The sequence below is a fragment of the Sorghum bicolor genome, chromosome 1 (assembly GCF_000003195.3).
Source record: "Sorghum bicolor cultivar BTx623 chromosome 1, Sorghum_bicolor_NCBIv3, whole genome shotgun sequence".
Lineage (NCBI taxonomy): Eukaryota > Viridiplantae > Streptophyta > Magnoliopsida > Poales > Poaceae > Sorghum > Sorghum bicolor.
Genome location: NC_012870.2, coordinates 62,402,308 through 62,424,945, shown reverse-complemented (window position 1 = coordinate 62,424,945; position 22,638 = coordinate 62,402,308). Strand labels below are relative to the sequence as shown.

Genomic DNA, 22,638 nt, shown 5'->3' with positions numbered 1-22,638 from the left:
ATCGCTGTCCTAAACAACATCTAAATCCTATACAGAGGGAGTATGATGATATAGTTTTTCCATGTACTCCCCTGGTCCCAAAATAAATGGATATCTCATATCTCTAGGATTAATCTAATCTCAAGTTTATCCAAAATATATTAAACAATATATTAATATTTGTGATATCAAATAAAAGTTATTAGATTATTAATTATGTCATATATCTTTATAGTAAATATGTTTAAAGATATAAATATCAATACTAAATTGTACTCCCTCCATACCTATAAAGAAAGTCGTTTTGGATAAGATTTAGGTCAAACATTAGGAATATAAATCATAAATAGCTTTTAAGTTGTTGAGTTTGAAAATGTGAAAACCATATAAATAGTTGTCTTAAAAATACTTTTATAAAAATACACATAAACCTTTTTTGATAAATATATTTATAAAAAATAAGAAGTCAAAGTTATGCTTTGGAGACCGTGTCGTTATCCTAAACGACTTTCTTTGTATGTATGGATGTAGTATAAAATTAGTAAATTTGAGATTGATGGACTCCTTGGGATAGGAGATGTTAATTTATTTTAGGACGGAGAGAATATATAAATTAACAACAAAATTATTTTTGAAATTATTAACAGCAAACTTTGCCTGAATAAACAAATAAAAACTTGTTGCTGAAGAAATGTTCTGGGCGAGTTTTCATGAAATCGCTTTTGATTTTTTTTCCTACAAAAAATTGCCTGAGTTCCCACTTGCCCCGTCGCCTGCCAAACCAGTGGACCCCACGATTCAGCGACGCAGCAATGGTAAAACCTGCAGGACACAGGACACAAGTCCGGATGCAAAAACCCTTTGCAGCCTTTTTAAACCCCTCGCCTCACCCTGTGTAAAAGTAAAACTACTGTGTTCGCCGCTCGTCTCCTCTTCCGTCCTAAGCTTTTTTTTCTAGGGTTTCCTCCCGGCGAAACCATCTCGTCTCCTCCTCGGTCGTGCCTCGCCGGCCCCTCCCCCCGCGAGCAAGGTATTCCGTCTCGTCTCTCTGTCCCGCGGGTTTTTTTCAATCCATCTCTCTGTGGCTTGGCGTGGATGGATGTCTAGGGAGGTTTCGGTGGTGCTAGTGGGGCAAGTTTTTTTTTTCTGATTAAATCTGCTATTGTCCTTGTTCATGCGCGATCGGCAAGATTGTAAGATGCTATTGTAGGGTTAATTTTTTTTTATCTCTTGTAGTCGTCAAGTATGTAGCATTCGCTAGTCTGCCTAATGCAACTTTCTCCTCTCCATGCATCTCCGATTTTGATGAAATCTTGATTTCAATGGCGGTATCTTAGTTATTGGCGACACAATGCTGTTTATGTGCTCATGGTATTATTCAATACCATCAAAATGCCACCTTTCCATGGATGCACCGCAAGGTTTATCTTGCTTTGTATTTACCTGGGCTCATTGATCCTGTATTTAATTAGTCATGTTCTTAGAACCTTATTTATAGCGCAAACTCAAACACGCGACATTTGGAAAATGGGTGACCTATCTGTGTCACGCTATGCTCACTAGTGGCTTTAGAAGGGAGTTTGGGTGGCGGCGGCTATGACATACGGTGGTAGCAGGCGAGACGACGGTGGGGTAGGACAGTGGGAGACGATAGTGGGCGGGGTTGGTGTTGGGCGCATTGCATGCATTGGCGGACCCAAGGGGGGGCTGGGGTGGCTCAAAAATCTTTTAACAAGTTCTCTTTTTTGCAAAAAAAAATTTATATTTTTGGTATTTTTCTATGCTTATTCTACGAATTTTTACCTTTGAACACTTTGAATCAATATTAAATTATCAATCTTAGCTATATTTATTAGTGTACTGCATTGAGCAACAAAAAAAATTAGCCTATGTTATTTATTCCCCTCTTGGTCCGTTTCTGAGTCCGCCACTGATTGCATGGGATCACGGGCGAGTTGTCGTGTGATTAGGGGATGGTGGGTCGAGGGGTGGGGTGGTACGCGGGAGCAACGACGAGGACACTGCAGCCGCTGAGCTGCGCTGCAGTTACGGGAGGGTGTCAAGGGTGGGGTCGAGGTGGCGGCGCGGTGGCGGAAGCCACCGGCCATGGGTGGTGGATGCGCGAGGGAGAGGCGGCTGTGGATGGGTGCCAGCGAGGGCAGGAGCAGAGATGAGGACAGCGTCGGCAAGGAGGAAGATGCCGCGTTTCTGTTGCATAACACGATCCTTATTATAGAGTTGCAAGGATGGCCAGATTGTGCATTGCTTATTTGATTTGTCAGATACGCTTTCGTATCAGCACTTGATTTGTCTGGTTCGCTTCCGTAGCAGGTTCCTAGAGGAATATATGGTGACATGTAAAACTTGTTTATTGTGACCTAGTAAGTGTGTCAAAACGAAAGGTTACAGTGGTCGAACCTTCTGTTTTACAAGTGTCATGAATGTTTGGCTACCAGTATTGAACTTTCTTGAAAGGAATTGTTACGCAATTCTTTTTCAGTATCTTTATACGGCAGTGATAATCCTGTTGGGGTTGTTGGATAGGAAACTTAGAAAGTGGCTGATGTTTAGTAGTTTGGGCATAGAATTATGTTTTTTTGACCTATGGTTCTATTTGACAGAACGTTGAAACCAGGCATGTGTATTTTTTTAGTATATATAAAAATTCTAGTTTACCTTATACCTATTTGGACAGATTTAAATGCTTATATGGTTTGCTTATCATTTTTTAATTCTTTTCTACCCTTGATTGTCCACTTCCAAAAGCTGCACTTGTGCTTGTGGTTCTTGTGAGGCATATAACTATCATGTTTGTAGCAACGCATTAATTTGTTCATCCCCTCAGTTGCTTTTTCAACTCCTTTTCTATCTTTGAATGACCACTTATACAAGCTGCATTTGTGGTTGTGGTTCTTGTGAGGCATAACTATCGTGCTTGTGGCAAGGCATTAATTTGTTTCTTTCCCTCAGAAATGGCAAGGCAAGCAGGGAACCCAGTAAACCACCATATAAGTCCCCAGATGGTAATCTATATTCTCCTGTTTCTATTCATTGCATGGGATTGACACAAACATTGCTGAATGTTGTTTTTGTTGTTTATAGATAGGTGGCGCTTTTGTTCGGCAATATTACCTCATTCTACGTGAGCAACCAGACACTATAGGAAACTCATTCTACGTGAGCAACCAGACACTATAGGAAACTCAGGCTTCGCCAAGTGCTCCAGACTTCGCCGAGTGCCAAAAATCGGGCACTTGGCGAAGAAGGCTTCGCCAAGTGCCTGGCACTTGGCGAAGCCAGCACTCGGCGAAGAAGGCTTCGCCAAGTGCCAAGCACTCGGCGAAGAAAGGCACTTGGCGAAATGGACTCTTCGCCAAGTGCCCGGCACTCGGCGAAGAACGGCACTCGGCGAGACCTGACGGCATCCATCCCCATCCCTTGCCGTCGGCTTCGCCAAGTGCCTCCGTCTGGCACTTGGCGAAGAGGAGGCTTCGTCGAGTGTCAGACACGTGGCACTTGGCGAAGAGAGGACCCTGGGAAATTGCCTGGAAGCCCTCTTCGCCAAGTGCCGCCGATCTGGCACTCGGCGAAGCCGTCCCCACCCCCTCTTCGCCAAGTGCCGCCGATCTGGCACTCGGCGAAGTGCGTGTTTCAGTTAAAAAAAAAGGAAACGCTCAGCCGCTCCCCACCCCACGCACTCAGCCGGCCGCGCACGCACGCACGCACCCACACCACGCACGCACGCGCCGCGCCGCCGCGCTGCCCGCCGCCCTGCCGCCCCGCGCCCAGGCGGCCGCGCGCGCGCTCGCCCGCCGCCGGAAAAATTTCCCCTGCTCGTTTTATTTCCGGCGGCGGCGCTCTTGCTCCCGGCGGCTGGAGGTGCGGCGCTCCTGCTCCCGGTGGTGCGGTGCTCCTACTGGCTGGCACTGGCAGGTCTCGGCCTCGGGCTTGCGCTTCACGGGACATGGCTTTGCTTGCGCAACCGCGGCGAGCAGAGGGCGGCCGCGGCAAGCCACGGGATGACGAACGTCCGCAGCGAGTCGGCCAGCTACCGGCGGCGTGACGCTCCTGCTCCCAGCAAGCTCCACGTCCGCAGCGGGCGTGGATCCGGCGGGCACGGATCCGGCGTGCGGCAGGCGTGCAGCGGGCGTCCGTGAGCGCGGATCCAGGTCCCAAGTGTTCAGCACTTCCGGCTTCCCTCCGTCCTGCTGTTCTTCAAGGCCAAACATGGCGGCAGGTGAGCAGCACTAAGGCATCTCTGAACTCTGATTAGTACCATTTAGTATTTGAAAGGGTGTCAGTGGCTAGGCAGGCCATGCTTCGCTGTCGGTGTAGTTCTAGTGTTGCTCCGATTCGCAAGTTGTGCCTGGGTGGCTGGGTGGGGAAAAATGCTAGCTTCTGTAGGACTGGAGGAAGCATGTTGGCATATGTTGTCTGTTCCATACGAGTCATATCCTGAAGAATTGCTAATGATGACTAGGACTCACAATATGCTCATTTTGACTATGCTCTAGTCTGTACATGTACAAACCATTGCAGTTGCTTTCAGTCTAGAATTTCAGTTTCATGCTATGGTGCATCCTATATTGCATATATGTGTTGTACAACAGCCTTATTGCATACTGGATAGGTGATTACTTGTCTCCATTTGGTTTTGATGAGTTATCGTTGTAGTAGTTTTGCTAATTGCCACATGATGTGTTCTTTTCGTTGTCATGAACTGATTCTAGTAATGCAGAGGATTTTTCAGGTTTATTTCTCCTGCATTTTCTTTTGTTTTTTCTTTCTATGTCGCACTGTAGAACAGCAGCCGTGTTCTTGTGCAATTGTCAATGTTCAGACTAACATGGGAGAAGTAGGCTAGAATGCTTGACTGCTTGAGCCTTCAAGTACTATACTAATAGTAGTAATTTCTCAAATTTACAGATTGTTGTGCTTGAGAGGATATAATGCATTGTGAAATTGGACCTGCTTGTTGAAGAATACACAAGGTCTTATATGATGGTCATATTTTTTGATCAATGTTGGATCAATTTTGGATGACTTAGCTAGATTTTATTTTCAGCTGCTATATGCATGCTTGTATGTTGGCTTGATGGCAAGCATCTTAAGCTAGTGACATGACTATATATGTACACATTTGATATGGATGAATGAGAATATTATTGATGTGCCAATTTGTGTATTGGTTCTGAATGTGGTCTAGTTTTAAATATATGTGATGAGTACATGTCGATGCATACGCTGTCCTAATAGCGGATTGCGCGGAAATAGCCCGGACATTTTAAAAAATATAAAATTTCCCAGCTTCGCCAAGTGCGGCACTTGGCGAAGCTGGGAAAGCCAAGTGTAAAAGCCACGGGCTGAGAGACTTCGCCAAGTGCCACGTGGCTGGCACTTGGCGAAGGCAGGGGCTTCGCCAAGTGCCCGAAATTTGGCACTCGGCGAAGATGGCTTCACCGACAAGATCTTGGCCAAGTGCCCTTCGCCGAGTGTGGCACTTGGCGAAGCCTTCGCCAAGTGTAAAGTGGCCTTCGCCAAGTGCCCCAGGCACTTGGCGAAGTCCTGTTTTCCTGTAGTGAGATCAGGTGCACCAGTTTTACCATGATTCAAGTCTTCTTGGTCGACCAGATTCCAATGGAACTATGGTGTATGTAACAACTAAGAGTGTAAGTTCTCGTATGAGGATTTATTGACTTATTCGTAGGATATGCATGCTGTCTGAAATTGAGATTAACTCTTGGAATTTTTCTGTACAGGGCATTAAAGAAAAAATTATGTCTATGGACTTCAGGAACTGCTTAACAGAGGTAGAGAGTGTAGATGCACAGTTATCTCACAAGGATGGGGTGCTCATTGTTGTTATTGGATCCTTGACTTCAGATGAAGGCGTTTTCCGTAGGTTTACCCAGTCGTTCTTCCTAGCACCACAAAAAAGTGGTGGCTATTTTGTTCTCACTGATATATTTAGGTTTATTTTGGAAAGCAAACCAGCTGCTGAGATAAATCAAGTTGCTAGTCAAGAAAATGCAATCAGTCAGAATGGTAGACCTGCATCTGAAACAAGCTCAGCATTACCAGAACCTATTCCAGCTGACAGGAGTGTGATCTCAGACCATGCGACAGCTGAGAGTAATGTCACTGAGAGGCAAGTTAGCGATCCCACTGCTAATGGGAGTGCCATTGAAAATGCAGTAGATACATGTGTGAATTTTTAATCCCTATTGACTGAAAATGAAATAAGACTTTGAATAGCATTGCATACGGCCCAGTAAGAGATTTTTACCTTTAGTATGGTGTATGGAAATATGGCAATTAGCTTTGGTTTCTTAAACATCTTTCTGCCATAGACTATGGTGAGCTTATTTATTTTTCGTTGTCGTGGTCGACTGGTTGTTGGCTGTTTTTTGTGCCTGCCGAAAGCACATTATTAGGTCCATGACTAGTCGTTATCTAGAAATGGAGGAACACAAAACTTGTCACTGATTGCTCTGTCTATTGTTTGGAGGTGCTAGATCAATGCTCTTTACCAAAGGATGTCTAAGATGGTGTGCACAACATCAAACCTTCTTGTTAGCGGTGGACGAAAGGAAAATGAAAAGGGACATGAGCACTCTACCAAGCTTTGGTGCAGTGATGCAATTAATAACCTGCAAAAACAATAGGCAAACACTACGGAAAAGGCCAAGATTGATACTCGCTTTACTGCCTATAATCTCACAAACCTTTATATATCCCTGTCAGACCCAGACGATTGCTTGCTAGCAACGATCGCTACCGAAGACACGGTCTATGCCGAGTGTCAAACGCTTTGCCTAGTGTTTTATATCGGGCACTCGGTAAAGGAGTAGTTTGCCGAGTGTCACCCTCGGCAAAGGGCTGCACATGGCAATTCGACGGTTTGTCTAGTGCCAAACACTAAACCCAGGCACTCAGCAAACTAGCTCTTTGCCTAGTGTCCGGCACTAGGCAGGCAAAGTAAGACACTCGGTAAAGCTTCCGTGACGCCAGATTCCAGTTTGCCGAGTGCCCTGGACACTAGGCAAAGCGCGAGATTCTAGTAGTGGATATAGCTTTTTCCTTATAACCCCTAAAGTCAACTCTCTCTGAGGGAGTGTTTGGTTTGGGGTGTTAAAGTTTGGTACTGTAGCAGTTTCGTCTTATTTGATAATTAGTATCTAATTATGGACTAATTAGGCTTAAAAAAATTCGTCTCTCAAACTACTCTCCAGCTGTGTTTTTTAGTTTTGTAAATAATCTATATTTAGTACTCAATGGATGTGTCCAAACATTCGATGTGGCGGGCGGTTTAACAGAGCAAACCAAGCGGGGCCTGAGCTATCATTTACTAGATTGAGTTATTTTACAAATATATAACACTACAAGTTATATTTTATAGATATGTATAACACACATAATTACACAATGTATGTTCTATAAATCTTTCGCTCGTAGTGGAATCTTTAAACGATATAAACTTCTTAGAACATGCCAATCAGCAAAGAGCTATGTCAACACATATTCATATGCACTACTGTCAGTTATGGAGGCCAAACAAATTGAATGGAGCAAGCATGCATGTAAAAAAATGTAAATGTAATAAGAAAGTAACACGAAAATCTTATCATTTTTTCTTATTACTCCGTAGTTTAGAACCTTGGGACTTGAGATTACCATTTTCAATCCAACATGCGAGGGGTGCACGAGTGCAGTAGCCAAGGAGGGAGGCATCCACATCACCACATGAACCAGGTAAAGTTAAGTATATTTTCTCCACTCGATTAGCATGTGAAAGATATGAGGCTTGTATCCACTTTGCCTCCTGCATGTATCAGTGAGAGCAACATCTTGGTGTGGAGGTTCTGATTAGGGGCAGAAACAGTAAGGCAAAAAGTGTGTGTCTGAGAGAGAGAGAGAGGAAAGCGAAGGAAAGGGAAATGAAATAAGTTATTTTGGTTTTAATAAGCAATTGAGGAACATGATGGGTTGCATAGCACATCTACTAGGGCCAGTGTTTTAATCAATCCTAAGTTGAAGGTATCAAACAAAAACATATGAGTTTTTGGTCAAATTCTCGGTTCGACGGTGTGACGTGGAAACATGTAATTAGTCACATCACGCCACCAAACCAAGAATTTGACCAAAGACACCGCAAAATCATGGTTATTTGCCAAAAGACACCGCACTAATTATTTTATTTATTTTTCAGTTGTTAGGAGAGAGAAGGTGAGAGAAATGTCCAAACTACTCATGTCTTTAACCTCTAGCTCTTCACTTATATTTACCATAACACATCGCCGTCATCAATTCATCACTGTTCTCCTTCGACCACCTATGCGCCCAGCCAAGGATGAGGGACGCACGCCCCACGCCTGACAACCTAGTGCCGCTAGCCTCCGTGGCTCGAAATCAGTAGCATTGGCCCCAATGCTGTAGCCCTTGATGCGCAACCCTTGAGGCGCCAACCCCGACAACATGGAGCTAGGGCCCCAGACTCAAGCAACACCGGCCCCTACATGCGATCCGGTGGCGAGCGAGCTCAACTCCTGAGGTTGCCACTATCCACCACCTTCCTCAACTTTCGCAACGCTTGTGCTCTCTCTCCACCACTCTATGCCACTTGGTAAAGGGATCACGATGAGTGGACGACCGAAATCATCCGGAGCCACAATAGGATACATCATGACAGCTAACAGGTGCTCGACAAGGACGACAATGAATCAGTGGCTATAGTGTGTTAGGTCAAATAATCAGCGAAGGGCTGGAGGCTAAAGACAGGGATAGTTGTACATTTGCCCACCTTATCTCTCCGTAAAACTGAGAAATAAATAAAATTAATCAGTATAGTGTCTTTAGGCAAATATCGGTCTGCCAGTGTGATCTAGCCAATTGCACGTTTCTAGTGTTCCTAGCAAAATTTGCTTTTTTGTTATATGTTAGCTTTGTATTAACACACCCGCGGACACAAAGTGTGACATTGTACCCGTGAGTCTCATTGAGGGTATGCGTAGCCAAATATCACGGGAGTCGTCGAGGGTGGGTTTTTACTCAACCCGCACCAAACCCGACCCCGTTGCCATCCCTAAATAGATGTGAGCTACGCTTAGTCTATCTCGGAGACAGAGCCGCCACAGGTACCGATGCGTGCAGGCCAATGGGCATGCATGGTGTTACCTCCTCCCATGAGCAATGTTTTCCTAAACACTGAATGGTAAACGGTATGTCACCTATTGTTTTAGCCATTATTCAGGCTAAATAGTCTATTAAACTGGCTAAAACGAGTTAAATGGATAACTAACGGAAATGACATACCACTGTGTAGCGTTTATATGGCATTTAAACCGTTTCGGCGATCGATGCTGGTGAGTGACTGTGGCAGGCATGGTGCTTGGCATAGGAGACAAGCAGGCGAGAGGAGAGAGACGAGCGTGCGATGAAGGGCTTGAGGGTTCGACATTGGTGAGGCGTTGGTCCAATTGACGAACGAGATGGTCGCATTAGCAACCCACGAGGAGAAAGAGGCTATATGGCCTAAATCGGCATGAACGGATCTATACAACTAGGGCCCCGTTTGGAGAAAGAGGAAGAGGGAGACATGTGATGGGGTGGCACTTGGTGGTTGTAGCTGCGACTGGTCGAGGTACCTTGCGGCGCGACATGTGGATTGGTGTTGACGAGTGAGAGAGGGGAGCAAGGGAAGAGGGAGACGAGCAATGGAGGCAGCGGAGGGTGGAGCACAAAGCTTTTTTTTCTCGTGCAAACTTGTGGAGCGACGTGGAAGGGAAGAGGTCGAGCGAAGAGGCAGTACCCTGAAATAGAGGGTCAATATGGAGCAGTGGTGGCCACATAGGATGAACCTAGAGGGAGGAGGAAACTATAAGAGTATAGGACTCAAGAAAACTATAAGAGTATAGACTACATCTACAAACACCGTTCTTAAGCGCCGAGAAAACTCGTCTTGTTCGCTTGAACTCATTAGTACTCTTTTATGTAATAATATTTTCTTCTCACAATAAATCAGTAGCACCACCAACAACAATAACCAAATTTTAATGAGTCAAACGGGGCGGTTCTAAGCTTTTTTTTTGAAACGGGCTGTGCCAAGTGTTTTTAGGGCACTCACAATGCAAGACTCTATCACAGAGTCCAAGACAATTAATTACATATTATTTATGGTATTTTGCTGATGTGGCAACATATTTATTGAAGAAAGAGGTAGAAAAAACAAGACTCCAAATCTTATTTAGACTCTAAGTCCACATTGTTTGAGGTAATAAATAACTTTAGACTCTATGATAAATTCTGCATTGTGAGTGCCCTTAAGACGGTTATTACTCCATCGAAAAGCTTGCCCCCCGTGAGGAGCTAGAGCTAGAACTTTAAACGGGGCCTAAACATCCTTGCCAAATCATGTATCCTATATACTAACAGCAAATTTGCCTGATCAGAGCTTTGTTTAGTTCACCTCAAAAAACTAAAATTTTTCAAAATTTTTCGTCATATCGAATTTTATAGCACAGAACATTAAATATAGATGAAAATAAAAACTAATTGCACAATTTATCTATAAATCATGAGACAAATTTTTAAACCTAGTTACTCTATAATTAGATAATATTTATCAAATAAAAACGAAAGTACTATGTAGTGTCAAAATCTAAATTTTTTTGGATCTAAATAAGGCCCAGATTCATGAACTAAAAACTTGTCGCTGAAGAAATGTTCTGGACTTTTTTTTTTCTAATTCTTTTTCCTTTTTCTACAAAAAAATTTGCCTCAGTCCCCACTTGCCCTGTTGCTCGCCAGACCAGTGGATCCCACGAGTCAGCGAGGCAGCAGTGGTAAAACCCGCGACGTGTGGTGGAAAGTAAAAAAACACACGACCCACGAGTGCGGGGTGCAAAACCCCTTTGCAGCCTTTTAAACCCCTCGCCTCGCCCTGTGTAAAAACTACCGCGTTCGCCGCCGCCGCCTCTTCCGTCCTCGGCCTTTTTCTAGGGTTTCCTCCCGCCCCACTCCGCGACAGCCGGCGGCGTCGTCTCGCGGCGGCGCCGGCGAAACCCTCTCGCCCGTCTCCTCCTCGGACGCGCCTCGCAGGCCCCTCCCCGCTCGAGCAAGGTATTGCGTCTCGTCGCCCCTCTCGTCCTTCACGTGTGCCGATCTCTTCGTTCCGTGTGTTTGTTCGCTCCGTCTCTCGGTGGCTTGGCGCGGATGGATGTCTGGGGAGGTTTTTTTGGTTGCTAGTTCTCGTGGCGCCGCCGGGATGTGTTGCCCGGCGCGGATTAGGTTTTTGTCTGCTCATTTTAGGGTCCGTGGTGCTAGCGGGCCAAGTTATCTTTTTTTTCTTCGGATTATCCGTTATTACTGTCCTTGTGCATACGCGATCGGAAAGATGGTAAGCTGCTCTTGAGGGGTCTTTTTTTCCCCCTCTCTTGTGGATTACTAGAATGGTTGATTAGTAAGCCAAGTATGTAGTCTTCGCGAGTCTGCTTAATGCAACTTTCTCCCTTCCATCTCTGATTTTGATGAAATCCTGTTATTGGCTAGTCAATGCTGTTTCTGTGCTTATGGGTATTATTCAACAACATCAAAATGGCTGCTTTCCATGGGCGCAGCTTGCTTACTATTTTGTTGGACTTATTGACCCCGTGGTTGGTCATGTTCAATGTAGAACATTATTATAGAGTTGCAAGGATGGCCAGATTGTGTATATATTTGATTTGTCTGATTCGCTTCCGTAGCAGGTTCCAAGAGGAATATGATGCGTGTAACACTTGTTTATTGTGAATTAGCAAGTTTGTCAAAACAAAGGTTGTAGTGATTGAAGCTTCTGTTTTACAAGTGTCATGAATGATTGGCTACCTATATTGAACTTTCTTGAAAGGAATTGTTATGCATTTTTTTAGTATTGTTTTATGTCAGTGATAATCTTGTTGGGGTTGTTGGACAGGGAACTTAGAAAATGTCTGATGTTTACTAGTTTGGGCTTAGAATTATGCCTTTTAAACTTTTGGGTTCTATTTGACTGATTGTTGAAACCTTTCTTGTGTCATTTTTTGGTATTATTATATATACAAAATTCTAGGTTACCAAACCTTATACCTATTTGGACAGATCTAAATGTTTATGGTTTGCTTGTCATTTTTTAATTCCTTTTCTACCCTTAATTGTCCACTTCTAAAAGCTGCACTTGTGCTTGTGGTTCTTGTGAGGCATAACTGTCGTGTTTGTGGCAAGGCATTATCGTTCACTTCTACAAGCTGCATTTGTTCTTGTGGTCCTAGTGAGGCATAACTATCGTGCTTGTGGCAAGGCATTAATTTTTTCTTCCCCTCAGAAATGGCAGGGCAAGCAGGGAACCCAGTAAACCACCCTATAAGTCCTCACGTGGTAATCTATATTCTCCTGTGTTTCTATTCAATGCATGGGATTGTCACAAATATTGCTGAATGTTATTTTTGTTGTTTATAGATAGGTGGTGCTTTTGTCCAGCAATATTATAAAATTCTACATGAGCAACCAGATCAAGTGCACAAGTTTTACCAAGATTCAAGTATTCTTGGTCGACCAGATTCCAATGGAACTATGGTGTATGTAAGCACTATGAGTGTAAGTTCTTATGGGGATTTATTGACTCGTTTGTACAATAGGCATGCCGTCTGAAATTGAGACTAACTCTTGGATCCATCTTTTTTCTCTACAGGACATTAATGAAAAAATTATGGCTATGGATGTCAGGAACTGCTTAACAGAGATAGAGACTGCAGATGCACAGTTATCTCACAAGGATGGGGTGCTCATTGTTGTGACTGGATCCTTGACTTCAGAAGAAGGCGTTTTTCGTAGGTTTACACAGTCGTTCTTCCTAGCACCACAAGAAAGTGGTGGCTATTTTGTTCTCACTGATATATTTAGGTTTATTTTGGAAAGGAAACCAGCTGAGATAGTTCAAGTTGCTACCCAAGAAAATGAAATCAGCCAGAATGGTAGACCTGCATCTGAAACATGCTCAGCATTACCAGAACCTATTCCAGCTGACAGGAATGTGATCTCAGACCATGTGACAGCTGAGAGTAACGTCACAGAGAGGCAAGTTAGTGATCCCTCTGCTAATGGGACTGCCATTGAAAATAATGTTAAAACCCAGCCACCTGTGCAAGTGCCCAAAGAGGACCCCAAAAAGGCCCTAGTTGCTGCTCCTGCCCCTCCAACTCAGACAGATGTTACTAAGAAATCTTATGCATCCATTGTGAGTTATTTATCATTCTGTTTGATTTATTGTTGTACAAAGCTTTCTGTTTTATTAACTCTCATAACACATGATTCTGTTCTTAGTTTACTGTAGAAGTAATCTGTCTGATATCACTATATGGATTTTTAGTTTGCTTCTTACTAACTATATACCTATTACGGCCTGCTCACAGGTCAAGGTCATGAAGGAGGGCCCACTGACTCCTCCAGTTGCCAAAACAACGTCATCAGTTCCCAAACAGAAGCCAGCTCCTAAACCAGTGTCCAAGGCTGTCGAAGGTCCGGAAAAACCATCCGTGAAACCTACCCAGGCTATTGAAACTGGTGATGGGATTGTTGCTGAAAACAATTCTTCTCGCAATGGTTTGTTTGGCTTGTGATTTATTCCTATTATTAAGTACTTTAGCATCATTAGCAATGCTGATGACACTGTATTGACTTGCCCTGCAGAGCAAGGCTATTCAATTTTCGTCAAGAATTTGCCTTACCATGCCAATATTGAAATGGTTGAGGAGGAATTTAAGAAATTTGGTACTATAAAGCCAGGTGGTGTCCAAGTCCGGCACAATAAGGTTAGAACTTTTGTTTTTGGGTTCTTCTATCTGCAATAATTGGTTTAGAGAATTCATATCGTATTGGTACAGGTCGATCGTTATGTTTTTGGTTTTGTGGAGTACGAGTCCCAGCAGTCTATGCAAGCAGCAATTGAGGTTAGTCTTTTATTATTTATTCTTCCAATCACGGATACTCTGTAGTTTTAGTAGTTGTTAGTTTCCTTTCTGGACCTTGCTCTACTTGACTAGTGGAAAAGTTTGCAGTGCCATAATTGTAGCAATCCTTTTTTCTTCTTATCATGGTTTTCTTTGTGGTTTTGAAATTTATCAGCATCTAAAATACTTGAATACTGGAATTCATATTTTTTATACGAATTTACTATCCGTGGATGTTGCAGCAGGATAGATGATTTCTAATGATTGATATTTTGGTCTTTCAGATTACTACTAAATCCTGTCCTGCTTGATAACTATAGTTTTGATTGTGATATTTTAACCTGATATCGGTGTGATAGTGGTTTTGACAATCTGAGGCCAAGTTATGATTCCTATTTTTCACCCAGGCATCTCCGGTTCATATGGAGGACAAAGAAGTCGGCATTGAGGCTAAGAGAGCCAATTCACGAGGTAAGCATAACTGATCTGAAGTGCAGTAAACCATAAATTTAATGTCAAGATATACCAATCAGAGTCCTTTTTCATCCCCTATGTACCTTCACTCTCAATTTGATACAAGTTTTGCCAAATTCTTTCCATTTTATACTAATCATCATCCATATTATTCAGCTTGTTAAAAATGGTTTTAGTGTCCTGCATGTTTGTTTAGAAGACATGACAAGATGCTTTTAGGTTTCTGTATATCTGCTGACCTTGTTTTTTTTTGTAACTTTGTACTGGTTGGTATTGTTTCAATTGAATATTGAAATAACACAATTTCCCATTTGTTGTACTGGGCATTCTTAAACACTTTGTTGCTATTGTTCGATTTATGCAATGTAGTCATTGGACTCAGGCCCTGTGCAATGGTGTAGGTGGCCGTTTCCAATCTGGCAGGGGAGCATACCATGGTGATAACTTCAGAGGGCGAGGAAGTGGCTATGTGGACAATGCCAGCTACAGAAGCAGCGACAACTTCAACCGCCGGAATGAAGGGGAGATGTACAACCGCAGGAATGAAGGGGAGTTCTACAACCGCAGGAATGATGGTGGCGAGAACTATATCCGCAGGAACGATGGTGGTGAGAACTACAACCGGCGGAATGACGGTGGTGAGAACTACATCCGCAGAAACGATGGCGGTGAGAACTACAACCGCAGAAACGATGGTGGTGGCGAGAACTACAACCGCAGGAACGACGGCGGTGGTGAGAACTACAACCGCAGGAGCGACGGCGGCGGCGAGAACTACAACCGCAGGAATGATGGCGGCGGCGAGAACTTCAACCGCAGGAACGACGGTGGCGGCGAGAACTTCAACCGCAGGAATGATGGTGGCGAGAACTTCAACCGCAGGAATGACGGTGGCGAGAACTTCAACCGCAGGAACAACTTCAGAAATCAGAATGAGTTTCCTGGACGTGGACGGGGGCCACCTCCACCAGGGAACAGTTACCATCAGAACGGGAATGGTGTCCACCCATCTCGACCCTACCCGAATGGGAATGGGAGGTTCAGTCGCGTGAACAATGGCCCTAAGCAAGCTCCTGTTGCTGCGTAGAGGCATCAGGCGGGGTAGACTTACATCAAAGTAGGAAGCGTAAGGCTACATTCAAATGAGCGGAGTGCAGGGATTATTTGTAGTAGGAGCATTGCTGATCAGACAGCTTGATTATTTTTTTTTGTACCGTGTTGGTGTTGGTCTCGCTATGAGATTGGTAGTTGCAGTCGTCCATTGGTGGTAGGTGAATTTTGTTGCCGTTGATGAGCTTGTCAACTGGCTGTTGGGACTGTGGTCCGTAACTTGTGTCATCTGCCAGGAGGCTAGACACTAATCTTATGAATCGGCGACTGAAAAAAATATTTGTCCATGTTTAATGCTGCTGTCATGGTATTCGATAATGCGAAGTATGTCCATGCTTAATTCCGTTGTCATGGTATTCGATAATGTGAATCCTTGTTTGGTTCTCACTGTTTGTGTTTTTGTGAGTTCATATAACTGTCACCTGCGGTGTTCATTTGCTGTATTGAAATTGAAAATGGGAATCTTTGAAATTATTATAGTTTTTATAGACATTAATTATAGTGTTATTTTGTTGAGGGCCTTGTTTACTTCTACCAAAAAACATAAAATTTTTAGACACATGCATGGAGTATTAAATATAGACGAAAATAAAAACTAATTGCACAGTTTGGTCGAAATTGATGAGATAAATTTTTTGAGCCTAGTTAGTCTATAGTTAGATAATAATTACTATAAACAACAAACGAAAGTGTTACAGTGTCGTAAATTTTTTTTTTCTTCGCGAACTAAACATGGCCTGAGATAGCAGTGTAGTTATTGAAGACGCAAAAATTATAGAAATCAGGTGTTTTTGAGGACGGAGGTAGGATGTAACAGTATTAGCAGCCGCCTAGACCTACCTAGGCCTAGCATGCACATGGCCACTGGGCAACCGATGGGTGTCTACGGTCGCCGGTCACCTGGACTGAACAGTGGTGAGGACGGGTGGAAAGCGATCCCCATCCCCATTCCCCCTCCCTTTTTTTTTTTTTGTTCTGGGGGACGGCGAGATCTGGCGGATCACGCACGACAGCGACGGGCCTCTGCGGCTGCGGGTGCGGCCCACCACGGGAGAGCCCAGCAGGCAGCTGTCCGCGTGGACGGGTCAGACTCTCACTCGACGGCTGCTGTTGCTGCGCCTTTCCCCATGGCTCGACGTGACCGAGACCGACCCACCCACCCACCGGTGGGCTGCTGCCGGCGCCGCTACCATTATTTAAATGCACGTCCATGCGCTGGCCTCTTGGCCGCCTGTCGCCGTCCCGTTCGCCCACGTCGCGCCCCCGCCGCCGGCGCCCCTCGCCCCGCCTTGTTCATCCCTCGGATGCTGCGCGGGCCCCACCCCACGCGCCTAGTTGCCGCGCCACTTGTTGCGTCGTACTACTGTCGTGGTGGCCACCACACCGCGCCTGGTCCATCACGTGCCACGTCCCCCGCACCTGTCTGTCTGTCTCTACCTACCTTGCCCGAGCCCCATCGCGAGCCGCCCACCGAGCTGCGGCGGCCGGCCGCCTGCAGCTGCAGGAGGCGAAGGGGAAGGGAAGCACGAGCGGCTCGGCTCATCGCCGGACGAGACGAGCGGCTTGCTCGTCGTGGTGGTGGTGGTGGGGCGGTGGCCCACCCAACAGCAACACGTGTCGGCGCGGTCCGTCCCGACACGCGGTCGCCCCCGCCCCTCCCCTGTGTTGCCCACCCCACCAAACACGGCGCCTTCCGCTAATCAGCGATTACCAGCGCACAACAACAGCATAATCATCATCATCATCATCATCATCATCACCGTAGCAATAGCAACGGCACCACCCGTTCCACCCGACGCAGCCAAAGCTAGCAGCCACCATCCAGAGCAAGAAAACGCAGGCAAGGCAATTCCCTTTTGCTGCCCCCGAGCCTCACCCCCAATCATCGAGGGGGGCCGGGCGGAGGCGGAGGAGTGGGGGCAAATCGGATTAGACGGACACGTCGTCCCCGTCCCGGCCCCGAGTCTCACCTCACCAATCGCCCTCCCCTCTGCAGTCTGCAGGCAGGCAAGGGAGGGACGGTCGGAGATCTGATTGCTCCTCCCCTTATCTTCTCTCGCCTTCCCCTCCCTCTCTCCCGTTCTTCCTTCCAATCCGCTGTCGCCATATCTGCCCACGATTGCGATTGCCCCGCGGTTGGCCATTGCATGCCTCGCTCGCGTCTCCTTCGCCGCCCGCGGATCCCGCCGCGCTTCTAGGAGCTTTCGTCCCGCGTGCCGGGGCTCCCGACATCGGACTTGCTGTGTTCCCCCCCCCCCCCCCCCCCCGATTCGTCGTTGCTCGCCGCCATGGATTCTTCTTAATCAAATCAATTCTCTCTTCCCCCCACCCCAAGCTTTCGTCCTTGCTTGGGAGCAGCCTCCTGCAAGGCTGTGTTAGTTACCGTGTGGGGGGCACGGAGGCCGAGGCCGGCCCATGGCGTCCAGAGACTTCCTGCGCGTCTTCGGCGAGGGGTCCGGGTCCGGGTCGCCGAAGGCCGCCAACGCCGGCGCCGGAGGCCAGTCCGACGACGTCGAGCTCAGCCTCGGCCTCTCCCTGGGCGGCCGCTTCGGCACCGACGCCGCCGCCAAGCGCCCGCGCCTCGCGCGCTCCTCCTCCATCGCCTCCGTCTGCTCCGTCTCCTCCCTCCACGGCGAGGGAGACGCCGACGCCGACCCGTCCCCGGCCGCGCCGCTGCCGCTGCTGCGCACCACCTCGCTGCCCACCGAGACCGAGGAGGAGCGCTGGCGCCGACGCGAGATGCAGAGCCGCCGCCGCCTCGAGGCGCGCCGGAAGCGCGTCGAGCGGCGCAACTCCTCCATGGCCTCCCTGGTCCCCGCCGGACCCAAGCCCGCCGCTGCAGCCGCGGACGCGAACGCGAACGCCGCCGTCGGCAGCGGGAGGAGGTCCAACGCCTCGCAGGGGAGCAACTCTGTAAGCACCACCGAGCAAGGTATACACGGATGGATCGTATCATTAACTCAAACAGCTACTTCTGTTTGCTTTTTACAAATTCTCATGTTCGGCTACCATGGTTTTTCTAGTTGCTGCTGCTTGAAGCTTGATGGATCGAATGCTTGTTTTCATATCACATATCACGACTTGCTATGCATTAGTCAGCAACTTAGTCTTCGTGCCGTGCACCAGATTTGGGCAGGAGAATACGGTTGACTTCAGAATTTCCCGTGTGCCAGCCACATAGGTGCTCCAGCCATTGCCTAGTCCATGTGTGCCTACTAGCTAGCCACGCCAGCCAACTGCATGCTTGGTTGGTCTATTGCTCATATCCAGGATTTGGTCCTGTAACCACACCACAATTGCCTTAAGGATAGCCACCTTCTATACCCTCGCACTTTATTTTTTGCTTGGATCATAATTTTAGGATGTGTTAATATGTGATCCAATCCTTTTAATCTATTGCTCTAGTTTGGGCATTTAGCAACATGGTGGGAGCATGTAAAGTTGCCTGCGCAGAACAAATCGTAGCAAGGCGGCACGACGGCTGACCACTGCTTCAAACATTGCATCCCACAAGCTGTAGTCACATTGCCAAGAAAATATTTTGAGCTACTGCAATTCTTAAATATCTAGATGATTTGGGCGTAGGGTTCAATGAGTCCTATATGTTAGTGGCTCAAGCCACAGGTCAAGATCCAAGCAACTGCAGTTTTGGCATCTATAATTTTGATATTCTGGGATTAAATCCCGGAGGCCCTCAGTTTCTGAAACCTAGGAATAACTAAATTTTGCCATTTTTGGACTCTGTCAATATGGCAACATGCAATCTGAACAGTACAGCACAGTGCCATATAATGACATTACAATGTGAAAGTGAGATGGAAAGTCGCGTGTACTGCATCCCATAAGCTCTAGTTGTATTGGCAAGGAAAGATTTTGAACTACTATAATTCTTAATTAAATATGTAGATTTGGGCTAAAAAAATATTTTTAGGGTTCAATGAGCCCTATACGTTAGTGCTTCACAGCCACAGGTCCAGATCCAAGCAACTGCAATTTTGGCATCTTTACTTTGGATATTCTGGGATTAAATCCCAAAGCCCCTTTAGTTTCTGAAGCCTAGGAATAACTAAATGTCATTTTTGGACTCAGTCAATCTCCCAACATGGAACACTAACTAACATCTCAAAAGTACAATCCAGTGCCATATAGTGGCACTATAATGTGAACGTGAGATGGAAAGTTGCATGTACTGAACCACCATAGCAGGAAATATATGGCATATTCATTTCAAAACAGTGCATACCACAAGCTCTTTATTTCAGTAAGCCAAATTTATAGCAATCCTTTCTCAAATCCCAGCATGGACAAAAGGTCTAGACAACATTTTATGAGCTGTTCTCATGATCTTGTCTTAGGTTTGCAATTGTGGGGAATAATTGCATTCATATTATGATTTTAATGGCCTGCATGTAGGTTTAATCAGAAATTGATCTAAACCCAATTGAAAGAAAAACTCCAAACAGATGCACATGTTCTAGTTTTTTCTGACCTCCCCTGTTCTTCGCCAGCCTCTCTGCAACTTTAGTTGGCTTTCAGCGACCGTACATTGTCCATTGCAATTCGGTGAATGAGCAGATCTTACAGTTTTTGTATGTCACACAACACTAAGTCTCACGAGTTTTGTCTCAGTTTCAAGCTTTGTGAAAACTTCAAACTAGTAGTTGCAGATGAATTGGAAATTGTGTTGTTTTGCTACATTAAGTGAACTTATAGGAAAACTAACCTTTCACTTCCCCAACTGGTGAACAAGTAGTAAACCAAGTACTTCAGAAAAAGATAATGCTTTTGTATGTGATGAATTCGTTTTTCTTGAATTCGGTATTTGGGATTGTGTTGTTATGAACAAAAATGTAGACAAACGCCCTGGTCAAAGCTTATGTCAAGTTCATAACAAGTTTGTATTTATATTATGTTATATACTGGCAGTAAAGTTATACTTCACACCACTTGCCAAGATTAGCTGAACTCTCGCTGCTTGGCTATCTGACATCTATCTCCTTTCGAGACTGTCTCTTCCTCTCTTCATCAATTGCCATTTCTCCTCAACTTGCAGCTGAATCCTGGGACTTCAGTTGCTTGTCCAAGCTTATGTTGACAAGAGGCGTTTCGATTTTGATTAATTCAGTGTGAATTGGTTCAACAATTATTGCATACCATGTTGGAAGTGATGCTTAACTTTAGGTTGATAGGCACTGTTTTCTGAATCATAGGAAGCTAATACACAACAATTCAAAACTTCTACATGCTTGCATTTGCAAACTGCTTATCAAAAGTTCCATTCTTTTGAACCGTTGACCTCTTAATCTTCTCTGAAGTTTCCCTGAAGTTTCTTGTTGAAGTAGACCATGATGTTTGATTTACATTCCAATCTATGGTTAGTACTTGGACCAAATAGTTTTGCATTAGTTTTGATGATTGTGCTGTCGGGAAAAGGAGAACAAACTGTTCCTCCAGTTTCTGCTTGCATTTTCTCCCGTCAAATAATCTCAAAATCTTTGCTGTTGTATATTCCCAGGTATTGGTGGAAGCGCAATTAACCAGTCCACAGATGCTAGGAGTCCATCAACCTCTGATAACACAAATCAAAATAGCATGCTTCCTCCAACCAAAGCGGCTGAGAAGCCACTAAATGGCACTCCCACAGAGCAGCCTCGCCTGCGGACGCTTGGGTCCCTCACAACACGTACGAGCAGTACCAGTGACATCAGGAAGCTCATGATGGAGGACATGCCAATGGTCTCATCCAAGGTAGAAGGGCCTAACACCAGGAGGATCGACGGCTTCCTGTACAGGTACAAGAAAGGCGAGGATGTGAGGATAGTATGCGTCTGCCATGGTAGCTTCCTCACTCCTGCAGAGTTTGTTAAGCACGCTGGCGGCGGTGATGTGTCGAATCCGCTTCGGCATATAGTCGTCAACCCTGCTCCATTCTCATGAACAGGGGGTTACAGGGTTAAACTGCTGCTGGTATCTACTGTGCTGTAACATGTAGGCTCCCTGTTTCGGGGAGTTCAACGGAAGGTCTCTGTATTTTACATAAATTGAGTGTGACAGCAAATTCAAGAGAAATGTCATCTGCAAATGTTATAGGCTTGTCTACAAATTGACAAGGATTCAGTTGCTGCAATAGGTGGGTCGTAGTCTGGCACCCTGGAGGACATGCAGGCTTACAACACGAGCCTGTTCTTTAACATTAAATCGCTCAAATTCACTTTAATTTTTGCAAACTTACTGTTTCCTTTCAAATGTGGCTAGCAGGGTTTCTCGCAAGCTTGTGACGGTTGCACTGTACCTTTTCTTTTAATTAAAGTTTGCAGGAGCCCCTGTTTTATTACTCCATCCATGAATAAATTAATGTCTAGAATCATTGCGAATTTGACTAACTTTATTGAAAACTAGAATCATTGCTGGTCAAATTTTTTAAAGTTTGTCTAACTTTAAGTAACAATTTTTATAACATAAAATGAGCACCTTATAAAAATATATTCTTAATGTTTTTTCTTCTAGATTTTTTTATCAAAGTTTAAAAAAGTTTAACCAAATATAACCTTAGTATATAGAAAAGCAATTTCGATACATAGAAAACCAAAGAACACTAGCACTAGTTTCCAGTTAGCTAATGCCATGGATGCGCACAAGTCACTCTCCTAAGGGCCACTTTTCTTCTTTTGAGCGCAATTTCTTCTTTTGTTAGATCGAATATATTTGCACTGACGAGTTCAGTTTACCATCAGAGGTTCTTCTCTAAGGCCAGTGGGGGGCATGGCCCCCCCTAACTCCTGAAACTTTCTTTAAGAGTACATGCAATGCAAAGTTAGTTATTTTTAAGTGATGGAGCTTAAGCCAAGTGTAATCTTCATGCATATCTTCTATACTCGCCCCCCCTATATATTTGCTCTGGTTCCGTCTGAGGCCTGTTCGGTTTTCCAAAATTTTTTAGGTACTGTAGCACTTTCGTTTTTATTTGATAATTATTGTCCAATTACAGACTAACTAAACTCAAAAGATATATTTAAGCAAGATTTGATGTGAGAGAAAATCTTAAAAAAAATTAGATTTTGGGTGAACTAAACAAAGGCCTAACTCGAAAGCCCGAAAAACTGTTGCACCGTGC

The 22,638-nt window shown here is 45.1% G+C and overlaps 3 protein-coding genes and 1 long non-coding RNA gene across 4 annotated transcripts; all 4 read left to right on the top strand.

The window, feature by feature from the left end:
- LOC8066040 lies at positions 909-3,204 on the top strand. Its single transcript, XR_002452478.1, has 3 exons — positions 909-1,009; positions 2,950-3,002; positions 3,082-3,204. It is a non-coding gene; the product is annotated as an uncharacterized LOC8066040 (long non-coding RNA).
- LOC110429525 (putative G3BP-like protein) lies at positions 5,567-6,230 on the top strand. Its single transcript, XM_021456214.1, has 2 exons — positions 5,567-5,648; positions 5,739-6,230. Exons 1-2 carry the CDS (start codon positions 5,625-5,627, stop codon positions 6,195-6,197), a joined length of 483 nt encoding a protein of 160 aa, XP_021311889.1. The 5' UTR covers positions 5,567-5,624; the 3' UTR covers positions 6,198-6,230.
- LOC8066039 (ras GTPase-activating protein-binding protein 1) lies at positions 10,918-15,857 on the top strand. The gene is made up of 9 exons (XM_002467641.2): positions 10,918-11,097; positions 12,317-12,369; positions 12,451-12,588; positions 12,683-13,228; positions 13,404-13,593; positions 13,681-13,802; positions 13,875-13,940; positions 14,348-14,411; positions 14,816-15,857. The coding sequence occupies exons 2-9, from the start codon at positions 12,319-12,321 to the stop codon at positions 15,499-15,501; spliced, it is 1,863 nt and encodes a 620-aa protein (XP_002467686.1). The 5' UTR covers positions 10,918-11,097; positions 12,317-12,318; the 3' UTR covers positions 15,502-15,857.
- LOC8066290 (ninja-family protein 6) lies at positions 17,313-21,741 on the top strand. The gene is made up of 2 exons (XM_021455355.1): positions 17,313-18,456; positions 21,040-21,741. The coding sequence occupies exons 1-2, from the start codon at positions 17,940-17,942 to the stop codon at positions 21,459-21,461; spliced, it is 939 nt and encodes a 312-aa protein (XP_021311030.1). The 5' UTR covers positions 17,313-17,939; the 3' UTR covers positions 21,462-21,741.

What these genes read in the sequence shown, in the direction of transcription:
- LOC8066039 (XM_002467641.2), top strand. Translation starts at nt 12,319, where the DNA reads ATGGCAGGGCAAGCAGGGAACCCAGTAAACCACCCTATAAGTCCTCAC. An exon ending in TCCAAGTCCGGCACAATAAG is followed by an intron (nt 13,803 to 13,874) that starts GTTAGAACTTTT and finishes GTATTGGTACAG; the next exon opens with GTCGATCGTTATGTTTTTGG. An exon ending in TAAGAGAGCCAATTCACGAG is followed by an intron (nt 14,412 to 14,815) that starts GTAAGCATAACT and finishes GCAATGGTGTAG; the next exon opens with GTGGCCGTTTCCAATCTGGC.
- LOC8066290 (XM_021455355.1), top strand. Translation starts at nt 17,940, where the DNA reads ATGGCGTCCAGAGACTTCCTGCGCGTCTTCGGCGAGGGGTCCGGGTCC. An exon ending in TGTAAGCACCACCGAGCAAG is followed by an intron (nt 18,457 to 21,039) that starts GTATACACGGAT and finishes GTATATTCCCAG; the next exon opens with GTATTGGTGGAAGCGCAATT.
- LOC110429525 (XM_021456214.1), top strand. Translation starts at nt 5,625, where the DNA reads ATGGTGTATGTAACAACTAAGAGT. An exon ending in TGTATGTAACAACTAAGAGT is followed by an intron (nt 5,649 to 5,738) that starts GTAAGTTCTCGT and finishes TTTTCTGTACAG; the next exon opens with GGCATTAAAGAAAAAATTAT.